Source organism: Lissotriton helveticus, chromosome 5_1 (assembly GCF_964261635.1).
Source record: "Lissotriton helveticus chromosome 5_1, aLisHel1.1, whole genome shotgun sequence".
In the NCBI taxonomy this organism is placed as follows: domain Eukaryota; kingdom Metazoa; phylum Chordata; class Amphibia; order Caudata; family Salamandridae; genus Lissotriton; species Lissotriton helveticus.
The window spans coordinates 1,802,228,944-1,802,253,762 of record NC_136065.1 but is presented as its reverse complement, the minus strand read 5'-3'; the positions used below and the strand labels follow the sequence as shown (position 1 = coordinate 1,802,253,762).

The window sequence follows — 24,819 nt, the reverse complement described above, 5'->3', positions numbered from 1 at the left end:
TCCTGACACTGAAAATGTGTTGATCCAGTAAACAAGCAATGCACAAATCAGACCCTCAGGCCTGAAACCCTACTTGTTTTCCAGATTACCCACTAAGGGGTAGATTTAGCAATCACACAACGCAGAGCAGCACAGCAACCAAGATAGTGCCCTACCTGAGGCACTCATTCAAACTTGAGAAAATAAGAACATTTCTCCCCTTTAACACCTGCCTCAAAGAGGCATTATTTTGTGGCGCATAGCTCTGTCTACTATTGTTAGTTAAGGGTTTGGGGGATTGCATGAGAAGACCTATGTACCACCCATAGAATGCCCCTGACACAAAGTAATGCAAAGCAGCAAAAAACAGTGCTTTGCGTTACTTTCAGACAATTTTGCAGAAAGTATATCCCTCCAAAAAATGTTTGCACCGAATGGCATCACTTGTGTGACCTAAACCCATCACAAAATGTTAGTAAATCAGTCCCTAAGTATGTAAATAACTCCCCTCTGAACCTAATGCCTGCAAATCTATCAGTGGGACATTAATTTTGACCTTTTTATAGACCTTCAGGGTAGAATTTGTGCAATTGCTACAGTAAACCATACCTACCTTGAATGATCTTTAAAGTCCGTGTCTGAAGGTGTTACTCTTAGAGGAAACCTGAGATAGAGAGAAGTTCTGTAGCCAAACCATGTAATTGATGATTACTGATGGGCAATTCGCTAGGTTCTAATCCAGGGCCCCTTCCAGTACAATGCTTGCATGTGCTGGCTGCTGGGTTACCAAAGGATAGTCAGACATCAACCCTTGGAAGTAACACATACCTGAATGGCCCCATTACATACCTGCGCTAGCCTTGTCCAGGAAGTGTAATTCCGCGTGGAATGCTTTCAGCTCTGGATACTTCTCCTCAATTACCTTCACGATATAATGCAACAATGTCTGTTTGCGGTCTGTCGATTTGGTGTCCAGGAGCTGAGGAAAAGAACCCAAAAAGCTAGATTTGTTTATCTGTACCTGCCAGTAGTCCTACAAAATCATTCAGACCGCTCGCCTCTGTGCTTGAAGCCGGGCATTGAGCGTTGCAGCTACTATCTATTTGGAAAATGGCAACCTCCATAGACTTCCAAGCTGTGACTACTGGAGAAAACCAAACTGTTCTGTGTAAAATGGGCCAAGGCCTTAGCCCTTTGTAGACAACTCGAGAAATCTTCAGCAGCCACTTTCCTGCCACTCTCCTGACTATCTAGTTGTTATATAACTAGTTACTCTCTGTGTTATCAATTTACTGCCATATTGCATACACCTGTGTTGGCGCTCAGGCCCCTTACGGGCTGATATAACCGAATTTGACTGCAATCATACCCTTCGACATCTGCATTCTGTGGGTTTGAGCACAGATACATGGACCATCTTGCAACACTCAAAGTACCCTAAAACATATATGTTTTGGTTTCAGGTGGTTTGCTGTGCAAAAACAGCAACACTAGCACTTGCTGTTGTGAATGATCATAAAATGTACGGTAATGAATGTACGGTAATGAATGACAGAAATCAAAAAACAAAAGCAGTTCAGGGTGTTAATTAGCTAGCGTGATGCATGTGTCAAGGAGCATAAACTCTGGTTGGGAGAAAATGGGTAAAGACGTGGCCTATGTTGAGTCAGCCCTGTTATAAAGATATGAAAGGAAAAAGGAATAATTTAACATAATTAAAAATTTAGAGGCATATTTACAATAAAGTAGCGGAGTGCAGGTTAGCTCCAAAATAGCTAACGCTGCGCTCTGCCACTTTAGAAATGCAGAGATGCACCGTATTTACAAAAATACAATGAACCTCTGCGCTTCTCCCTGCGCTGGAGCTAAATTAAGCTGCCTAGCACCAACGCAGGCACCCTTGCAACATAGCGCAAGGGTGCCTGCATTGAGGGAATGATTGTTTATGTGCTGGAAGGTGCACATAAACAATCATTTGTGGGGTTTTGCTGTTTCTATGTGTGCTGCACAATGCAGCCCACTTAGAAACAGCAAACACGAGGAGAAATAAAGCAATTCTCCTCGGTGCGCTGCCTCCTATTTACACCACCCTTGTAAATAGGGGGCAGCATAAAAAAACAATAAGTGTTGCGGTGGAACGCCCAGCGCAACACCCTTTGCTCAACCGTTTCAGTGTAGCTTGAAAGGGGGCCTTATTCACAAGGCGGCATTAAGCCACGTTAAGTGGCTTAACACTGCCTTTTAAATAAGGCAAAGCCCTTATCGTCACAGGAACATCACCAAAAGTGACATTCCTGTGGCGATAGGGGCTTGTAAATATGCCCCTCAGTTTCTGCAAAACTGATTGACACTGATGAGAGAGTAAATTGAGGCTTTCACTATTTATCTCTTAGGGTCTTGATCCTTGATAGGACAGGGCCCCTTCGCTTCTGCCAGATACCAGTGGGCATATTTACAATCCCCTATCACCATGGAAACGTCACTTTCATCGACCTTCCTGTGGCAATAGGGGCTTCGCCTTATACACAAGGCGGCATTAAGCCACTTAACGCTGCCTTGTGAATAAGACACCCTTTCACACTATACTTAGCATGAAAGGGGTGGGCAATGGGTGATGCAGTTGGCGTTCCGCCACAACACCCATTGATTTTGACACTGCCCCATATTTACAATGGTGGTTTAAATAAGGGGCAGCGCCAAAATTATGACCTAAAGTATCCTGGTCTTAACATGGCGCAATGTTTCTGCTGTTTTTATGTGTGCTGCATTGTGCAGCACACATAAAAAAGCAAAACGCCATGAATTATTGTTTATGTGCAGGAAGGGTTTCCTTCCTACACATAAATAATAATTTTAAAAATGACGAGTTGCAACTTCTATGTGTGCTGCACAAAGAAGCACACATAGAAGTTACAAATCGCCATTTAGGATTGTTTATGTGAAGGAAGGGACATTTTCCTGCACATAAACAAACATTCCCACAATGCAGGCCCGCTTGCACTACGGTGCTATGGTGCCTGTGTTGGCGATAGCTGTAATTAGCCCCATCGCAGAGGGAAACGCATGGCTGCACTGTATTGTTGTAAATACGGTGCAGCCCTGCATTTTAAAAGTGGCACAGCACGGCGTTAAGCCAAGAAGGCCAACGCTGTGCTCCATCACTTTTCATGTAAATACGCCCCTAGGATTCCTAGGGTCCACCTCCTCCTTGGGGACAAACAGTATGGGTGTAGATAATGCAATAGCAGTTCTTGATTCTTGAATAGTAGAAGTAGCAGATCTGATAGTTAACTAAATGTGTTAAGCATCAGCCATATGACAAATAGTACAAGACACATGCATGTGAAATACACAATACTGTTCAGTCTCTTCTGATATGTCCTAATAGCTACTGTGGGTTGAAAAGATGTACAGAATTGATCAAATTAAATTTAAAACAATTGTCCTAGCAGGGAATCTGCTTTATATAGCTGGCAGGTGTTCTGAAGGCATAGATGTCCCTGCTAGGCAGACTGAGCTCTATATGTGGGAGTCTCTTCTGGCCTGCAGGGCCAGCCACCACTTTTGAAGTGACCCCCTGTGTCTGGTGGGATTAAGGAAGGATTAGTGACTGTGTACATTTGTAAGGGAGAATTTTCAGGCTTTCCGCTGCCGGCTCAGCAGCTGGAGGGACTGGGAGGATCCTTAAAGATTGTCCTTGCAGTGCATCTTGGGTATTACTCACATTGTCCCAGGCGTTTTGCATCTAAGGCCTGGTCCGCTCTTCAACGTCATTAAGTAGGTAGAGATACATACAAACAGTGAGATTGATTTATTCAATGACTTGTTAGTTTGCAATAAATCTGTCTAGGTGAGTTAATACTACTTTTTACTTTAAAACTTAAAAGATCTTTGGCCTGGAGTTTCATGCGTTTCTTTACTTTCTCTCATCGCCACCTGCCGACACATCACATTCCACTCACCATATCGAGGCTCTGCAGGCGGAAGCCATAGGCCGCCCCTCTCTTGGAGCTGTTCATGTAATTCCCAAAGGCCAGGACAATCTGTAAGAAGACAATCCGCGGTCATGTTATTCCTTAAAATGTACTTTATTGCTTTTAATAGGTTTGGGATTTTTATTTTCTTATTTTATTTTCCAATGCAGTAAATACAGAGATTTGACAATTCCACCTCCCACCCCCACACTCCTCACCCCCTAAAGCTACAAAATTACCACAATTTAAGGACACGAAAATATATACAGATGAAAACAATGGGTTCAAAGTCAACAACGAGAGATACAAGGTAAAAGAAATGACAAAAAGCATAGGAAGAAGTAAGGGGACAAAAAAAGAGAAATCAGAGGAGAGAAAAGAACGCCGTCAGACCTTTGGCTGACCATGAACTGCCCCTTTATGAGCAGGATGTCCTTACTTAAAAAGAAGACAGATTAGCCGTTTGACCCAGGCTGTTCAGGCTGTTCCAGCCAGGTAGTAAAAGGTCCCCAGATGTCTAAACCCTTCTTTTGCCCTTTGCGGCCTTTTTTTAGCATATACAGCCTTTTCAAGGTGGTAGGTTGCAACTAGCCTAGCCAGCCATTGGGGAAAAGGAGGGGGGTCGGTCTCAATCCATGCTGAAGCACCACAGATCCTCCACACTGTCATAGCGATGAAGATAAGCGCTCCACCTTTTTCCCTACTGACCTCTTCTAGTGTTCCAAACAATATGGTTATGGGAGTCAGTACTATAGCCTGGGAAATTACCCTCCCCAAAAAGTCCTGTATTTTAAGGAGGACTGGGGTAAGTTTTAGGCAAGTGGGGAACATGTGTACTGCATCAGCGCCAAACTCCGAACACCGAGAGCAAAGGGTCCCTTTGCCTGCTCCCCATTTGGCAATTTTGCTTGGAGTAATATATAGAAAGAAGATGCTCTTAATGTGTTGCGCCTGTAGTTTCACTGACAGCAGGTCGCTTTGGGAGAGTTCCAGCGAGTTATAGAACAGGCTATGTGGGTCCTCCAGTTTTGTGAGCCACTTGTCTGATATCCTTGGTAGATCATCTGGGGTTTGGCTATTTAGTGCAGAGTATATAAGGCCTATCCGAGGGGTCACTGGGGCCCGTAGCGTTTTGATGAATTCAATCTCTGAAAACCCTGCGGGTCCCCCGGCCTTTCGAGAAAGAAAGTCGCGAATAGTAAAATATTTGAAGGCGTCTTGGATTTTCAATCCATATTTGCATTGTAGATCTGTAAAGGTCTCCTAACTTTGTGATACCAGCTTTATACCAGTCTAGTAGATAGGACCTGCCAAAGATAGTAGGCAGGTTACAGTTCGCGCTGATAGGTGAATAGTAGTCAAGTCTTCCCAGCCCGTAGGTTCTGCGAATATTGCGAAAGACCTTAAAGGAGTTCATGAGTGTCTTAAACCCAACAAGCTTGTAGTATCCAAAGGACACCTGCCTGAAAAGACAACCGCGGGTCTCCTCTCCCAATAGTAGCCGAAATGGTGAAGGAAGCCCGGTTGAAGGTGAAAAGGAGTGTTCCGTCACCAATTCAGTACTGTTTTGCAGAACTGAAGCCCAGTAATAAATTACTATGTTAGGAAAAGCCCAGCCACCCTGCTCCCTGGGGAGAGACAGCTGCTTTAGGGTCCGCCTAGGTTGTGATTAAGCTCAGATAAAATGGGTAAAGATTTGCTGAAATTTCTGCAACTTGGCCGTACTAAATTCCAGTGGGATGGAACGAAAAAGATAGAGCAATATCGGGAAGTAGGTCATTTTAATTACAATAGCATCTGCCTTCAAGAGTCAGGTGTAAGTTGTCAATTTGTTTGAAGGCTCTCTTTGTTTCAGTGGCCAGGTGGGATAGGTTCACAGTTACAATTTCGTCTGTGTTAGCAGTTATGGTTACCCCCGAAATATTTGGCCTTCGTGACAATCCGGCTATCAATCCAATAATTTCTTTGTTCATTATTATTTGTGTTTTATTTTTATTCAATGGGTACCCCGAGATTGTTCCAAATTGTTCTGCCTCCAGTTCCAATGCCAAAATAGCACTCTTGGGTTCAGGGGTGGTTATGGCCAGGTCATCACTGTAGGCCATAATTTTGGTGTTGATTCCATGCCTGCTTACTGCCAAAATTGCTGGATTCATTTCAATTTTCTTAATCAGGGGATCTATGTAGAGGGCAAAGAGCAAGGGGGACAGGGGCAGCCTTGTCTGGTGCCCAGAGAGATATTAAATTGCTCAGTTAACCTCCCATTAATCGACACACAAGCCGTCAGGCTCTGATACAGAGCTTGTACAGCTTGCGTAAGTTTTGGCCCAAAGCCCATCCTCCTCATGACACATCACAGAAACCGCCAGGAGACCCGATCAAATACTTTTTCAGCGTCTAGTATAATCAAAGGCATAGTGTCTCCTGCTACTTGTGCTGCGTCAAACAAAGTGATGGCCCGCCTAATGTGGTCTGTGGCACTTTTCTTTGAGATAAATCCATGTTGCCATTCTGACACCAGGGACTCAACTACAGAAGATATTTTTACTGCGAGAATTTTGGAATAGACTTTGGAGTCACAGTTTATGAGCGTGATTGGCCTGTATGAACCCATCTATAGGAGTGATTTGCCTTTTTTAGGAAATATAGAGATTTTGGCATTGGACCAGGAGGGGAAACCCCATTGAACATGGCAGTTACTACAGCCAGAAAGATGGATTTTAGTTGGGGAGCGAAGATTTTATAGAACTCCACAGGAATGCCATCCATTCCTGCAACTTTCCCATCTGGCAGGCTGGTTAAGGCTCCTGAGATGTCATCCCAGGTCGGAGTAATATCCAGCTGCTCTCAGTTGTCCTGGCTGAGCTGCCTTAGCTCTACTTCTTTTATGTAGTTGATGATTTCGGGTTCTCCTGAATCGGCTGACCTGCTATTCTCCTCTGCATATAACTCAGCGTAGAAATCTCGAAAACCCTCTTGTATTTTTATAGGATCACTAGTCTCTATCCCTGTTGACAATTGGATTGCAAGTATTTCGCTACTTGTGGCCTGCTGCCTGGTTTTAACAGCAAGGCGATGACCAATGCAGTCACTACACTCATTGTTCTTTTCCCGCGTTGCCTCCCACTTAGCTGCAGTTTTTTCCGCGAATACTGCCCCCATTTCCGCCTTTGCGAGTATTACTTCATTTTGGGTGTTCTCAATATCCATTCCAGTTTGAACCATTTGGACTAGTTTCATTTCTGCTTTTTTTAGTTTTTCCTGGAGATCAGTCATTACCAATTTATCTTTCTTGTTTTTCCTAACTGAGAACCTTAAAGTCTCTCCCCGAATACCCGCTTTTAGTGTATCCCAAACTACCATAGTTGAGGCCGTTCCTGTCTTTATTTCCAGAAACTCCTGGATCCAAGCTTGCATGTGAGCCCGATAACCTGGATCTTGCAATAGCGCTTTCTCGAAGCTCCATCTCGGTGCTTCCTTCCAGTTCGCCAGTCCCCCAATGTTTAAAATAAGTGGATTAGGAGCTACGCGCGCATCCGAGATGGCCGCGTGAGCACAGGGCTCCCGAGGACCCTCGCTGCCTCCCGCATTTATCCTGGATAATATCCTGATGTGATGGAAGGTCATTGAAGACACAACCCGGCTGATGTACTAGCAGGTTTTTGGGTCGGAATCGGACGCAGGGTCCCCGAGTTCTGCCATCTTGAAATTTGCGGCCTTCTCCATGGAACAGCCCGGACCTTGAGTTGTAGCAGTGCCCAGGTCGTAACTCAACAACAACGGCTTGAGGGGATCAGACCACAGCCTCACTTCACTTTTAGTTTCGTTTCTCCAGCGCACTGTCTCCTATCTGCGGTGTGTCTGTTGATCGGACGGGCTCCGGTGCCAGCTCATTGAGCTTCGAGATAGCGACTGTTTGGCTGTGGACTCAAATTGGCCCAACTTCGCCTCCTGTATTCTTGTGTGTGAATTTTAAGGAGCCATTTGGACCAGATCCCAAGCCTCCCTCCGGGGCACCCGGCTCGCCATGATGGGCAAGCCCGAGGGTGAAAAACGGAAAGTCAAGACCACTATCCGTGGAGGTTCAACCCAGACGAATGTCATGGATCGCTACACACTTTCTAAAGGATCCCCTGGTGGCGCACCTAAGGCCCGGGAGGAGGCTGTCGACGATCCTGCTGTATTGGCGGAATTAACGCTACAGGACGTGATGGGCGCCATTGCTGGTATTCAGTCTTCTATTGGCCAACAGTATGACGCCCTGGCTCTGAAGTTCGACACGGTGGCTATTGATGTCAACCTCATTCGAACTGATTTGGCTAAGACGAACGAGAAGGTGAAGTCATTGGACCTGAAGACATCCAGCCTTACCACGGACGTGTCCGACTTGCAAACAGAGGTGCGCAACCTTAGATCTGCTAATGGCTTTTTTGCTCGTCGCTTGGAGGATTTTGAAGGCCGTGCACGGCGCAACACCGTGCGTATTATTGGGGTCCCGGAAGATTCTAGTTCACTCGCCACTGATCTTCGAGTGGAGGACCTCATTCTTAATCATCTTGCACCCAAGGGCCTGAGCAAATTCTTTGCCATCGAACGTGCGCACAGAGTGCCAGGGGGACAGGCGAAGCCCGGTTTTCCACCCGTCCGATTATTGCACGGATATTCAACTTCAGAGATCGCGACGCCATTCTGCAGGCGGCACGGACGAGCGGCCCTACGCAGTTCGAGAACGCTACTGTGAACTTTTATCTGGACTTTTCTCAATCGGTCCAGAAACAACGAATGGGATTTCAAGGGGTGAAACGGCGACTAAGAGACATGGACCTAAAATACGCTATGTTATTCCCGGCCCGACTGCGTGTTGAATACGACAATCAAACATTCTTCTTTGTCAGGCCTGAGGAAGCGAGTGATTGGTTGGACACTTTGCCGGCTCGCCGTGCTGGCCAGGAACATGCTGGTAGTGCTGAGGGGGGACTGATGGACCAAGAATGATTATGGTGCCTGTGTCCGGAACACTATTCACCGTGTCCAGCTGAGGCTCACTGACTTCCTTGATCATTCCATACGTATCTTGGGAGGTAGCGGGGATGGCGGGACCCCTTTCCTCCTCTGGGGGTTTCTTTGTGTAGATTAGTTCTTTGTTTGTAATTGTTAGGGCGACAGGCACACTGCAAATTGGGGTGGCTTTTGAGTCGGTGCAGGGGTGCAGGGTGGGGGGGGTTGTGTTGGGAACCTTGGGGGGAGGGAGGGCCATGTTTTGGGATTGTTTGTTTTTTCTTATTCAAGGCAAGGTACTTTCATTATCTTTGACATTGGTGTGATGCTCGTTTTGCGATGGGAGTTCATTGTGGATCTGGATGGGGGTAGAGGGTTGAGGGTATTATGCTGGAATGTGAATGGGTTGGGTGATCGGATAAAGAGAGGGGTGGTTATGCAGCTGTTGCGGCGCCTTTTGCCTGATGTCGTTTTGCTACAAGAGACACACTTGATAGGAAACACTTGTCACGCTCTTAATAGACGGGGTTATCGTCTTGCTGCCCATTCTGGATTTACATCTAGTTCTAGAGGAGTGGGTATTTTGCTTAGGGTTTCCCTCCCCCTCGAGATTGACGATGTGATCCTTGATGCCAGGGGTCGATATGTTGCACTTGTTGGGTGGTGGGAGGGAAAACCAATTTCGTTGGTGTCGGTGTATGTCCCTCCGGGCTTACAATCCACGACATTTACGGACCTGGTGCGGATGGTTCTGGGTCTCCCGGAGGGTGTTTTGATACTGGGTGGTGATTTTAACTCCGTCATTTCTGGCAGAATAGACCACTATCCGCCCCGAGATCTTCCTGCTGCGCAATCCTGGTTGGGTGACTTCCTGGAAACATTGGGACTTACAGATTGTTGGAGACTAATGCATCCAGAGCAAACACAGTTTACTTTCAACTCGGGAGCTCATGGTAGTCTTTCTAGATTGGATTATATCCTGATACCGGCTGCCCTGTCCCCTTCGATTGGAGAGATTAGACACTTGGCCCGGGGTATATCAGACCATTCCCCTATTTGGTTTCATTTTAACATCTTAGCATCGGCGCCGAAGGGAGGGTGGCCCTGATTAACCCCTGGTATCTTCTTAACCCTAAGACTCGCACTGAATTGATTAAATCATTTGATCTGTATTTTACTGAGAATGCTGGTTCTGTATCCTCGCCTGTTTCGTTATGGGAAGCTTTTAAGACTGTGATCAGGGGACAGGCATTGTCTTTGGTGGGGTGTGCTAAGAAATGTAAGAATGAGGCAATTGTTCAGCTCGAGACTGAAATCACAGACCTGGAGACTGCATTGGAACGAGAGGTGTCTCGAGAAGCATTACATGTCCTCCGCCTTAAACAGTAAGAATATAAAACTTTGGTTACTGATGCGGCAAAGATGATGAGTAGGGAACAGCAGGGACGGCTATATGATGTGGGTGATAAAGCAGGAAAATTGATTGCCTGGCTGGACAGAAGGGAGAGAGCGAGTCGAGTGGTTCCGGTGATTGAGACATGTGGTGGTGTGCGTGTAACGGACCCTGTTGAAATTGTTGAATGCTTTGCTGATTATTTTCGGAAGGTCTATACCTCGGTGTCCGACAGGCCCGAGGAGGATTCGCAGTTGTTGCTTCGAGATATAGCACTTCCATGTTTGTCGGAATCGGATCGGGACTGTTTGGATGCCACGCCCTCGGTGGATGAGGTGGCTCTCGCGCTACGCTCCATTCGTTCCGGCAAGGCTCTGAGTCCCAATGGCCTTCCTGTTGAACTGTATAAATTACGCCCTGATACTCTAGCTCCCTATCTCCGTGACATGTTTTTGGCTGCGCGAGACAGTGGCTCCCTCCCCAGAGATCAGCGTCTTGCTACCATTGTGGTGATCCATAAGGAGGGTAAACCACGGGATCGCTGCTCGTCTTATAGACCCATTTCGCTCTTAAATGCGGAGCCTAAGATCCTCGCCAAACTGCTTGCTAATTGTCTGATTACGGTTATTAGCGACCTGATTCATCCAGATCAATCGGGTTTTATCCCGCACCGTAACACGGCATTAAATTTGCGACGTTTGCATGGTGTTCTCGCGAGGGCCCCGTCGCTGCGTGAACCGGCCATCTTGGCGTCCTTGGACGCCACGATGGCCTTTGATACAATCAAATGGTCTTATCTCTGGGCGGTACTCGCCAAATTTGGATTTGGCGCTGGTTTTATTGGTTGGGTCAAACTCCTGTATGAAACGCCACTGGCACAGGTGGTAGTTAATGGCCGTGTCTCCGTGCCTTTTACTCTTGGGAGGGGCACGCGGCAGGGTTGTCCGTTGTCCCCGCTCCTCTTTGCTTTGGCGTTGGAGCCACTCGCCGCTTGGCTACGGTGGGAACCTTCGATGAAGGGTATACGTTGGACGCCGGAATTTGAAGATCGCATTTCCTTATACGCGGATGATATTTTACTGAACCTTACATCTCCCCAAAAATCGCTCAACGTATTGTTTGACGTACTTAACTCCTTCGGGAAGAACTCGGGCCTTATCATTAATTGGTCGAAATCCTACATTTATGTACTTGCGGGTGATGTCCCTCGTTTGCCGCGGGGCTGTCCGATCCAGTTGTCTCAGTCTGGTTTTAAGTACTTGGGTGTGTTTATCTCGTTGGATCGCTATGAACGCAATTTACTCCCCCCACTCCAAAGGTTGCGCTCCGATGTAGCGCGTCGGCGTAAATTACCGTTATCTCCCCTAGGGCGAGCGGCCCTTTTTAAAATGATGTCCTTACCGCGGTTCCTATACGCACTTCAGAATAGTTTTGATGTCATCCCGTCGAAATATTTTCGGGAAGTAGAATCGTTGCAGAGGCAATTAATATGGGACGGACGTTCACGCATCGCTCTTCCAAAATTGACACTTCCCTGGTATGATGGCGGTATAGCGCTCCCGGATATCCGTAGGTATTATTGGGCCTCCCACCTTGCTGCCATCAACCACGGGATGTATGGCCCGGCGTTGAATCCAGCATTTGAAATGGATAAGTGGCTGCTCCCGGGTGGTGATTACTACAGGATGCTTTATTCGGGACCCTCGCGTTCACGACTCTCGGGACCTACCGCTTTAGCCGTGCGGGTATGGCATAGCGCAACGGCGGCTATGGGCTGGAGTGATAAACTGACTGGTGCAACTCCGCTCTATGCCTCTGCGAAGTTGGGTGGCCTATGGAAGACGAAGGGATTTGATAAATGGGACACGATCGGTATTAGTAAAGTGCGTGATCTCTGGGTTAAAGGAGAGGTGAAGACCTTCTCGGATCTGCAAGTAGAGTATAAGCTGAGTGACAGGGAAAAATTCCGTTATGTCCAGGTACGCCATGCTCTGAACTCTGTGTTGCCAGTGGGTAGTGATATTCCAGAATCCTCCCCTCTCGAAGATCGTATACTAGACGGTTATGTGCCAGACAGTACTATCTCATTGTTCTATAAGAAAATGATTAATGACCGATCGAGTCTGCTTGATCGCCTACGTGAAGCTTGGATTGCTGATGGTATTGAACTGGATGATGAGGACTGGCAGTCCGCGATCACCTCTCCCAGGGAGGTGGCGATTCCAGCCCGCCTCCGTCTGGTCCAACTCAAGATCCTCCACAGAATCTATGTCACCGGTCCCCGTCTGATCCATATGGGCTACTCCACGGATGGCATGTGCAGGCGTGGGTGTGGTCTCCTTGGCACCTATCTCCATATCATATGGGAATGCCCTGAGGTGGTGCGATTTTGGAAACGTATACATGAGGTGATGGATGAAGTAACGGGTGTTGTGATGATGCCGGAAGCCCGACAATGTTTATTGAATGTGTGGGGTTCGAATGATTATGACGTGTCGCAGCTTCAGTGGGTGACTCTTGCCAATATGGTTGCGAAGAGAGATATTGCACAGTTGTGGGGGTCCCCGAGGCCGCCTACAGTGACTGCTTGGAAAGAGACTCTGGACTGGTGCATGTTCAGAGAGAAGACAGTGTATATGGCAAGAGGCAGGCCCAAAAAATGGGGGAAGATTTGGAACCAGTGGAACTCATACCGTGGAGATATCTGTACGCCCCCACTCACTGCGATTCCTAGTCCTTCCCAGTCGCCCTGACCTACATTCCATCTAGCTGTGGTATATTGTGCTGTTCATATGCAATTCTACCTTCGGCACCCTCCCCTCATCTGTATTCAAAAAATCTTTTCTCATGTTGTCATGTATCTCCCGTCCTCCTTGAGCGCAGGCCTAATGGCTGTATTATTGCTGTATTGCCTTGATTGTATGTTTGATGTGTTGTTTCCTTTTGTTTTATAAAATAAAAAAGTAAAAAAAAAAAAAAAAGTGGATTATGGTATGACATGAAGCTCGGAGCCGTGCCTATGGTGCATTTGCTTAGTAAAGAGGATGAAATCAGAAAGTAATCTAGTCTAGCAAATGACCGGTGTGGGCAGAAAAGTAGGTGTAGCCAGGTTGAGTGGAGGTTAGCTTAGACCAAACGTCGCTAAACCCATGAGTTTGGGCTAGTTTGATTAGTGATTGGTACACTAGGGGCTTTCTACCTTTGTACCTCCACTTGCTGTCTATTTTCCAGTCACAGGGCAAATTAATGTTAAGATCGCCACAAATAATTATTGGAGTAGGCCAGTAAGCTAACTCCCCAGAAATCAAGTTAATAATCCCTGGATCGTCAGCATTGCTTCCGTAGATTGAACATAAAGTAAAATGGGGATTAGGGGAAAGGTGGCATTTGGAAATTAACCATCAACCCAGTGAGTCGGATTTAACACGAGGATTTTTTAGAGGAAGTCTCCTTTCAGCCATAATTCCTACCCCTTTTATCTTGGTGCCCTGTGGGGTTTGGGATTTTTATTGTGTTTTGTTTTCACCTTATTCCAGTTTGAGTGCTGCATCAAATACTTTACACGTTGCCTCTAAATTAATTCTGGCTGCTTGAATTAATCACAGGTTTGTTTGGTGGCCTTTGTGGTTCACCGGACAAGGATTGTGTTTATAACTTGAGTTGGGCTCTCAACCCTCTCAACTAATAACCCAATTTCTTACAAACTGAAAGTAGTGAGGCATAGATTTACTATTCTTAACTCCACATCTATGTACCTTGACGTTAAGGTATGCATATCTGGAGTTAAGTATAGTAAAAATGTGCGAACCCATAGAAACTTAACTTCACAATATTTTGGCAGTGATATTTCTGTCACATGTTATTTTTCCTTTGATATTCTGATAAAATATCACAGAAAACAACAGACAGTGGAGGCTGGAGAAGGGACAGCAACATTGAAAACAGCAAGCAGAGAAGGCTGGAGAAGGGACAGCAACATTGAAAACAGCAGGCAGAGAAGGCTGGAGATGGACAGCAGCATGGAGAGAGAACATTAATTGAGGAAACTAGAGAGGCAAGAGGTTTTTGATAGGGAGAAAATCACAGAGTGATAGCACTAAACAGGAGACTGGAAAGGGTTCATCAGCACACAGAGGGCAGCAAACAGGGGGGGGGGGGAGCAGATGGTGGCCGACAGATGAGTTTGGAGAGAGGTTACCAGTACAGAGAGAGCTGCCCATAGAGGAAACTGGAGAGTGCAAACAAAAAAGTCAGAATGACGCCTCAAACAGCGCAGCAGCAAAGGGAAAGGACAGCAGGAGACAAGAGAGTGCAAGCAGGAAAATTGAGAGATGCGCCAACACTGCTGTAGCAAGGGTGCCATGGGCCATGATACATGCGCGTGAATGCAGAGGCCAGGCATGAGAACCATGCCATCAGTGACGCCGGAGCTGTAACCGGGTGGAGAGAACGCCCCAGAGGTCAACAACCGGTAAATGGCGAATGCTGTCTTCCTCAGGGACAAGATGGCAGCTATTTTCTCCTTTTAAGCTCCACAAACAAAGGTTTGGGGCAGAAGCATGCCAAAGGGCGATGCACTGTGGGTTAAGGGCGCAAAGACCAAAAAGCCCCCCCGTGACAGAAACCGCGGCTCATTCGGCAAGACAGATGGTATAATTCAAATGAGCCAATGGGACACTGAAAGGAAGGTGAATAAAGGTGCAGGGATTATCTGGAACAGGTAATACTGACCCGCCTGGTGGCACGCACAACAGCACAGGTATAGAAAAGGAGGGAATGCAGAGACACAAGACAGTATCCAGGAAAAGTGATGAAAGGAAAACCTGCAGCTCTGAGGGCCCCTGCAGCTGAGAGTGTCCCTTCCTTCCCAGTGCATGGATCAGACATCCTTACCTCCAGTATCTGCCGCAACTTGGTCGATGACTTGATGGACATGGACGCGGCTATAACGGCGTTCAGTTGCTGTAATGAAGATTAACACATCTTAGGAGACCTTCAAGCTAAAGAATTCATTTTGTAAAATAAGACAGCGACAGAGCATAGGCCATGGATAGTATGGTGGAAGATGTAGTGGTGTGTATGCAATCTTCACTAATGGATATACAGGTTACAGTGGCTCACAAAAGCACACACAGGTGTGTTACCAGTGTCAACTAATGGAAGCTGTATGAAGTACGCATGTCTTTCAGGGTTGAGATCTTGAACTGGCTCTCAACCTTAATGACAAATGTCAGGGTTGGGAAGTTTTACCTCACATTCTGCCTCCAGCGCTTGTGGTGTTTCCAGAGGGTTGGTGCTTGCACCTAGGCCGTTCAATCTGTACTTGAAGCAACTGAGTGTCCTGACCGAGGAGACCGTCATGGCCATCCACCGATATGCCACTGACCATCAGATATATATAATACCCTCAATCAAGGACATTGCTACACATTTCCTCAAACTTAACCCAGAGAAAACTGGATTCATCGTTTTCTGTCGGCTCTCATGAATAAAAATCAACAATGACTGGAGCAAAGAACTGCATAGTGACAGCTTCGCCTTCGTCCTGTCTCTGACAAAGTCAAACCATCGGATTGTGACTTCTTTCATTTGATCATAAACAGCAACTCATGTAGCAAGTAATCAGAACTATACTTGATGCTTAAAGGACTCAAATTATTTTTTTCAGCCATGCGACTCCCACAGCGTTAATTAGTCTTTAGTCTTAGCTAGAATTGACTGGAAGAGTTCGACCTTGAAGGGCACTCCCACATCCTCTGTAATCCATTTCAACCCATTCTCCGCTCAGCGGTCACTTAGGCTTACATCTGGCATGAGGAGATATGATCATATTTCCCCTGTTCTAAGCAATTCCACTGGCTCCCCTTTGAAGCTTCAAACTGGGATTAATTACCTTTAAAGCAAGATACCTCGGATAACCTGCATATTGTAGCTCGTCCTATAATTATCTGGTGCCAGCAATAACTTGAGAAGTTTTGTAACCTGCGTCTGGAACTTAATAATCAGAACGCATTAAGATTCTGTCTTCTCTGGTGCATCACCTACGCTGATCCTCCATGAAGACTATTTTGGATCTCATCTTCTTCCAACTCTCTCCTCAACTCCTTCCCTTCTACCTCGACTACTCCACGGCGCTGACTCTCCATTCTTGCTCTTTTTATTCACCTCATAATTGTCTTGCTCTCTAGTTCTCTCTGTTTACTGACATCTCTCTTTATCACATTGCGTCTTTCTGCTTCTTTCTTGTGCAACCGCCTCTCTAGTTACTGCTTTACTTCTTCGTTCAGCTACGCCAGTAGCACTGATGCCTCTACTCCATGAGTACCTGGATCATGAGGGCTTGAAGTTATTCGGATCCTTTTAAGGGACTGCCTCACAGGCATTGTTGCTTGTACAGCAAGCGGAGACATCTAGACTGACTGCGCCTTATAGAAATGCATAAATACAAATGCATTAATAAGACACCCTGGTTGGTTCACATGATTGGGACAAGCGCTGCCCAGGTGGGAAGCAGGTTGTACTGTGAATAAAGGGCTACTTTATACCCCCACATGGAATATGGTTGTCTATCAAGGTAACTGCTCTAGGTTGTAGGGCATCTTTGCTTCTTGAGTCCGGAAATCTTCATAGAGAGGGTATTTGAGAATTAAAAGCTTTAAATCCCCCTCATTGCTGTGGCACTTTAATCTTGAGGAAGGTCTTTAAGTAAAGGACTATATTCACTGTAATGGGACGGCAGCTTCCAAGTGCTCCTTGTTATATGCGTTACCTCCAGCCAGATCAGATTTACTTGTTAAGCAACAGCGCTTTGTAGTCTGAAGCTTGCAGGTTTCGGTATCCCAATGCCCATATATGGGCAAACATGTCCCCAAATGTAAGATGCTTTTGTCTAATAAATGTTACAAATGACACGAGCCTCCATGGCAGCTATGGGGGTGCAACACACGGGAGTCATCAATTAAAACAAATTAAAACATATATTATTGATCTACAATCATGGGATCCAGCCCTTTCCTTGGAGAAATACCTCCCAGGCAAAGAGAAAACCCCAAGGCGATCCTAACTGGTCTGCAGGCCACTGTCTCCAATGAGAGCCATTGCGTCATTGTTCACAGATTGTGTCACTTTTCTACTTAACATCTTAAGTTATGCTTTTGGGTGCCCTGGCTGTGATCAGGTATGAGATCCCCACTCTGGCAGTGCACTTTGACATGTCCCCGGATCTCTGCAAGCTGGAGAGCTGCTTTCAGAGGTGGACGGGCTGCCATGGCCCAACCATAAAAACTGAATATACACAGAGTGAGGGCTGGGAGGTGTTAACCGTCCGTCACATGCCCCCCATGTCACATGAACTTCTTAGTTTGATATTTAAAATGTACATATTACGGTGTGGTCAACCCCACAGGTAGGTGAGGAATGAATGATATTAGGGACAAGAATCCTCACCTATCAAGGTGGCATGCGTCATCATCGAATGCTGTCTCACACCATGTGCAATGCAGCTGGGGAAACCCGTGGCCCCCTTCTATTCGCGACGTTCTGCAGTGGTGGGCTGATTTGAACATTTTTGCCAGAGCTGATTCTGGTTTCGCCCATGCCTTGGGTACGTTACTCGCTATTCATGGAATGCGTCTTATTATATATATATATATATACCAGGACACTAGTTGTAATGAGATCAGCTACGTAACGTCACATCTCCCGACCTGGGATGTATAAAATAGCATTGAAATCTCTAGCTCGGAAGGAACCCCCTTCCGCCCACCCTTTGTACGACTTCCCGTCTTCCTATATTTAAAGAACTAACTAAAATAATCTTATTCCAAAGACACCTTGACTAACACTGACTGCCTCGTCGAATCCCCATCCGGGCGAACCTCTGTTTAGCTGTCTCAAGGTTTGACCGGTTTGCTCTTTGGCATGGTTTTTCAGTTTATTTTGACAACTGATATATGTTATGGAATCAAATTTCCTTCCTAAACGGAGCTAATATCCTCAGGCCTTATTCGTGGTTCGTTAAAAACAATGGTCTATGCAGAACAAACAGGACTCCTTCCCTCAGTGGCGTAACGAAACTTGAGGGGGCCCTCCTGCAAAGCACATGGAGGGGGCCCCTCCACGGCGGCCCGGCCCACCACCTACCACTTTACTTTACCACCCAGAACTCTAGTATATTTTGATTTGACTTCAGCATGACATGGCCACATTTTCTATCATGTTCACCAGTCCCCCGCGTGGTGTACCTCATCATTGGCGTCAGTGCTTTCAATAAACATTATCTGATTCAAATAGGAATATCAAACGGAAAGCAGCAGATGAAAACCAAAAAACAGGTTCTCTCGAACTCTGAGTCGCTAATGCAGACCGAGGGAGGGTCCAGGTCAGCTACCGTTCCTTACTCTTTGTCGTGTTGATCAATTATTTGTAGTTTCATTTAGTGTCTACCAGACCCAGTTGTGACCAAGGCAAGCGCTTTATATAAAGGACAAATATGTGTAAACGTCCCCTTAAGTAACTGTAGCCGGGTCTGGTGGCTTAGTGGATTAATACATCCACTGTGGGGGCCTGTGTTCTTGTGGTCACAGGTTCAAACCCCAGCAGGCCTTTTATCCTTCTGAGGTCGATAAAATGAGTTCCATTGAGTTGGGTAATGATGAACATCTGTTATTCACCACAAAGATACAATTGGGTAAATGTGCACTTTTCAAATACACTTTGTTATCTGCACATTCAAGGTTGGACACACCACTGGTAAAGTTTGGATGTCACACTCGCATAACTCCAGCCCACTCTGGTGGCATCTGCTGGCCCTCCACGGAGGAGTCTTTGTACCCCTTAAACAGTAAACTTAGGACTACAGAAAACCCACCCATGCAGCTCTGGCTGCGCCTTTGTGCGTTGTGCCCCTATGCTGAGACCCGCTTGAGTCTAAGAGCCGAGTGTGCAAAAAGTGTCACCCGTGGGGTACATGTGTCTACGTGGTTTATGAACAATGAAAGTATCATCAACTCTCTACATTTAAAGGTAGTCTGAAACTGGCAAGGGGGATTTAACTAGTAACACTACTGGCAGGCAGCTGATCGCGCGGAGCGCTGCAGCTTACACTAAAAAGCAAATTATTGTTAACATGCGCTGCAGCCTGCAGTGCAGAATCCGACTCAGCTTTCCAGGCCGTGAGCTGTGGCGCTGGGTAATTACCCCGGAGGCGGGCTGCCTGACCGGGCCTGGACGCCCACCTCCTCAGATTCCAGAAGGTCACGACTCTGACCGCACCATCTTTGTGCCACTCGTAACTGTCGAAGTGTGTTACTCTCACTGTGGCCCCCCTTTATGCCAGGTCTGTGACCTCAGACCTCCGTGCCCCCATCTTCAGTCTGCCTAGAGAGTTAGTACCACTGAACTCTGCTCTAGGCCTCACTTTAAGGCCCCTTGGCCCCTCTCTGTTTCCAGGGTGTTTCACTGGCAGTAGCTTCAGGGTGCCTGACTACGTTCACCTTTTCTCCCTGTCACTCTCTCCACCCTGTGTGTCGCTGCCCACGAGTCCTCGCTGCAGACCACCCATCTCCCCCTGCCTCGTGCCCCTCCCTGCAGGACGTATGTGTCAGTCCTAACAGCCTCTCTGTGCATGTCATGTCTCTGCCTCACCCCCGTCCGCCGGAGCTAGTTGACTTGCACGGCACCCTTCTTCTCTAGACCCCGCTCTCTAGACTCTAACCCCTGGTGCTTTCTGCTGCACGAGTGTGCCACAAAGCCCCCACTGTGCGTCAGACCACAAATCTCTTTCTCTGACCCTCCTGTCCTAGTCTGTCAGCACTAGTGAGCTTATTTTGCAAGCTTCTAGCACCTTTCTATAACTCCCTGGACGCACTGTGCTGAGGGCGGACTGGCTACCGGGCGTTTTGGCATGCTGCCAAGCTGGGGGCTGATGTCACTGCAGTGGGGCTGATTTCGTTGATGGAGACCTGCGTGTGCTTCGAAATACACATAGCAAAACAAATTGCGTTCAGCACACGCAGGTTCCCATCAAGGAAATCAGCCCCCAGCTCGGCAGCATGCCAAAACGTCCGGTAGCCAGTCCGGCCCTGCCTGTGCTCCACAGGTGTGTGCTGACAGTGAAATATTGGTGCAACCAACACCTGGTTTTCTCCCCTCCTCTCTTTCCTCTTCTTCTGACTGAGTGAGTCCATGCTAGGGAGCTCTTGCTGTGTCTCGGACCACACCTCTACCCTAATCCTCTCTCATGACACTTTCACCCCATCTCTGCCTCACCCTTCATCAGCTGTCCAGGTGTGTCAGTGAGAATGAGTGAGTGAGAGAATTACTGAAGGAGAAGGTGAGTGAAAAAGAATAGAAATGAGTGTGAAGACTGTCAAAGTGCGAGGTTGTTAATGAAAATGAATGTGAGTAAGAATGAGTGAGTGACTGAGTGAGCGTAGCTGGGAATGGATGCTTCCAAGTAAATGAGAATAAGTGAGAAATGCTTGATTCACTGATGGCAGACTCCAGGCTGCAAATATTTTGAAACACAGATAACAAATGGCACAGGGCGTACTAACTGTCCTGGAGAGAGGAGAGAGGTACATGGACGTCGATTCACCAAAATGCCAGGGGTAGGGAAAGTAACATCACACACTCTTTCACCTTAACATCACAGGAAGTAACATCATTATGACCCTTGACTCTGGATCTTCCCAGGAAGTGATACAGCATGAACTTTAGGGTGCTGGTATGATATGTCAGGAGAATCATCTTCTTTTCTCTTTGTATTACATTAAAACATATCTGTTCGTCTGAAGAGAATATAGTGCCATAGAATACTGAACAGTACAGGGAGCCTACAATTATTTAATTGCCCTACTGTATAACACAACATGAAATGCACTAATAAACCATACGGAAAGGGAAAACAGAAAAAAAACAATAGTATTTTAATTTCACATGTATCGATTGATATACACCATAAAATAATATATGCTATGTTATTAGCTTACATTGTTCCTTATTGTCAATATATTTTGATTCATGATCATTTGCACAACATAATCACTTGTGCAAATCACAGAGGTGAAGGTTTTATTCACACACATTTTCATGTATTAACAATAATGAAACAAAGCAAACGTTTGTTCAAAAATGTCTTTGCTTTTTCAGTTATTTTTTTCATTTAATTAGAACAGTGTGTATTGCACTGCTAAAATTATTTGCTTTACAAAATCTAAATGTACTATCCCGGTCCCAGTGAGAGCTACAGAAAGTAGACAGTACTCATCCAGACTGTTTACTTTTTTATTTTTGAGGTTTGGCTTGTGATCTTTGAAATTGTTTGGGGGTAATACTTGCCCTGAATTGTTGTAAAGGAGAGAATCGAGTGAGCCTGACCTCTCCTAAGGGGCTTCAGGATTTTTTGTTTTTTTAAATAGAGTCAAATGTCATGGTTGCCCTCATGTCAGCGAGGAACTTCCAGTGTCCAGTGCCAGCATTTTGTCATTGGTATCCCCGATTCCAGGAATTTCCTACAGTATGGTGCAACCGCATTTTTCAATGGGTGTTCCTATATGCTAAGTATTACTATAGTATTTTAGGGCCAGTACATGCTAAGAATTGTATTTAGTATGCTAGCACAAGTATTTTGCCATGTATGCCTCTATACACCAAGAATTACCTTTAGTATGTCTGGAACAAACGGCAGACTTGCAAGCATAGCACCACATTCTCTCTTGTACTCACTTACCTTCGTGCACTCATTCTCATTCACACTTTCTCGGACTCACTCATAAATATCTCTGACTCACTCATTCTTTCTCACTCAGTCTCGCTTATTTTCCCTCTGACTCACTCAGCCTCATTCTATTGCATGCACTCCCCCTCACGTCCACTTTTACTCACTCCTGTGTACTCACTCATACTCACTTGCAACCAGTTTTACTCTAAATCAACATCCTTCACACTGTTTCTACAATAAAACAGTTTTCATCTCTTCATTACTGTGTGATGGGAGCTTGCAGTCCAGATATCCCTTCTATTTACATGTGCATAGAAATAGCAGCTATCCCCCCATGACCTCGCCCCAATCCCCAGGCACTTAAAGTAGCCCACGGCATTGCCTTATAAATAAAAGTTATAATGAAAGTTAGGCTTTGATTGCGAGCCTGCAGGCCCCTATGATAGTAGGATTAATAAAGAACCGATGGTTTCTGCTTGTGAATGCCCTCCTCCCCTAAGATCCCCCCCCCCCCCCCCCAGGACCCGGGCATGCTACAGTACTGACCTGCGGGGTTGGCAGAGGCCGTGCACATCACTGCTGCATGCTGACAGGGGACATCAGATGCCACATTTTCTTTCCCAGACCTGCGCAGGCGGAGACAACTGCGCGCCATTAAATTATGAAAAGCCTCAGAGGCCCGGCGGGGCCCAGGCGTGCGCATGCGCAGCAAACATTTAAATTGTGCGTGCACGTCAGGGCCTCCTATTTATGAAATAATTTCATAAATAAGAGGCCCTGACGTGCGCACCATTTAATTTTATGGGGAGGCCGTGTGCACTATTTCATTAATGAGAGACTTGAAGAGGCTTCCTTGCTGGCTTTGCTAAACGAGGGGGCCCCTGGAGCGACGGGCCCCCCCGCACCGCATGGGCTGCGGGGGCCTGTGTTACGCCCCTGCCTTCCCTGTGGCACTTCAGTTCCAGTAAATAGGCAGTTTTCGATTGCAGACATTAAGAACCTTTCACCACCTTGTGGCAGAATTTAAAACTGCGACTTACCCGGTTGAGAAGCACTATGGTGTCAGAAGCACATTTTAGTACACTCCTAGTCGCAGCTTGACTCTGTGAAGCGGGATTCACCTATTGTTACCAATTCTTTAAAATACTTGCTGTTAGACAGACCCCCCTGGATACTGTGGCCCAGATTTGCAAATTTAGCGGGACAAAAATGGAAATTTTGCGGCATTATTGCGAGACTTTATTTCACTCGTAATCATACCTTTTTAGTCTTAAATCAATGGGAACTGTTTTAGTTGAGTATTTTACTTTGAAATAGGCATATTTAAAGTGTCAGTCTTTTTGTGCTATATTCTCCTTTGTGGTAACATTCTGGAGCATAGGTTAAAACAAGCTCGATAGCCCTGGAGACCTCAGAGACATCCCTGACCATGGAGACGTCAGACGCCACTGACCATGGAGACGTCAGACACCACTGACCATGGAGACGTCAGACACCACTGACCATAGAGACGTCAGAGACACTCCAGATCATGGAGACATGAGAGACATCCCTGACCACGGAGATGTGGATCGGTTTCGACGAAGCTACCAGGTGCTGCACAAACATTTTTAAGCGCCAATGTCACTTAAACTACCGACATTGGCTTAACTCTGAAATGCCTCAAAGCCACGGTTTGGGAGTGCGAATGTCACTAAAATAGCAGGCATCGACCAGTAGATGGTCCAACAAGAAAACACCACTGAACATACAAGCGAGCACTAGATTTGTACATTAACTGGCAGGGATATGCACTAACGTGTATAGGTGTGATGTACCAGCCTCATTCAACAATCAGACCTCTATTTCATCAATTAATGAGTGAGACAGTGAGTCATCAACATGCACATGTCTCTCACTCGATCTGCAGAGAATGCAAGGTCCTGACGTGCAGGTGCCTCAACATACAAACCAGTGGAATGGCCGGTGACGCCGCAACCCAGAAGTATCCCGTGTACCAATGTCACTCAACTAGCAGACTATGGGTTAGAACCCTGACCATGCAAATGCCTCTCAACTCATGGGCACTGCTCACGCCGCATGAAGGGGAGAGGTCTCAACAGGCAGACATTACGATGCACTTACGTCACTCAAGTTGCATGCATTCACTTAACACAGAGAGCCTTATTTATGAAGGCCTTGCGCCGCCGGTGCGTCACTTTTTCCCATTTTAAAAGTGGCGCACCGGCGACGCAAGGCCTTCATAAATAAGGCCCAGAGTACCTTATCACACAAATGTAACGTAACCAGGGTTGGCCTGGCCACCGGGCAGTTTGGAATGCTGCTGAGCTGGGGGCTGATTTCGTTCATGGAGACCTGCGTGTGCTAAACGAAATTCGTTTTGCTTTAATTATTTCGAAGCACACGCAGGTCTCCATGAACGAAATCAGCCCCCACCGTAGTGAAATCAGCCCCCAGCTCAGCAGCATTCCAAACTGCCCTGAGGTCAATTCTGCCCTGAACGTAACCAGCAAACAGCCCGAGCCACTGACGGCTCCCTAACAGATGTCAGCGCAACACACCAACACTACTCAAACTGCAGACATTGCTCATTCCACTGACACTATCTGACTCACATACCCGCTTCAACCAGCAAGGATGGCCACCACCAGTACTACATCAGCGGCTCCATCTAGGACTTCTGCCTCCCTTTATGCAAGCATTCGACTGGTAAGCAGAATGAACGGAAAATGCAATAATGACGACACATGCAG

General features: G+C 46.5%; 1 protein-coding gene across 1 annotated transcript in view; it reads right to left on the bottom strand.

Moving 5' to 3' along the window:
• Positions 1-24,819, bottom strand: part of FMNL1 (formin like 1) — a 382,798-nt gene that overhangs the window by 9,299 nt on the left and 348,680 nt on the right. The window contains exons 19-21 of the mRNA XM_078645122.1: positions 15,238-15,306; positions 3,942-4,022; positions 829-958 (exon numbers count right to left, since the gene is read on the bottom strand). Coding sequence (XP_078501248.1) covers positions 829-958; positions 3,942-4,022; positions 15,238-15,306 — 280 coding nt within the window. The remainder of the gene's footprint in view (positions 1-828; positions 959-3,941; positions 4,023-15,237; positions 15,307-24,819) is intronic.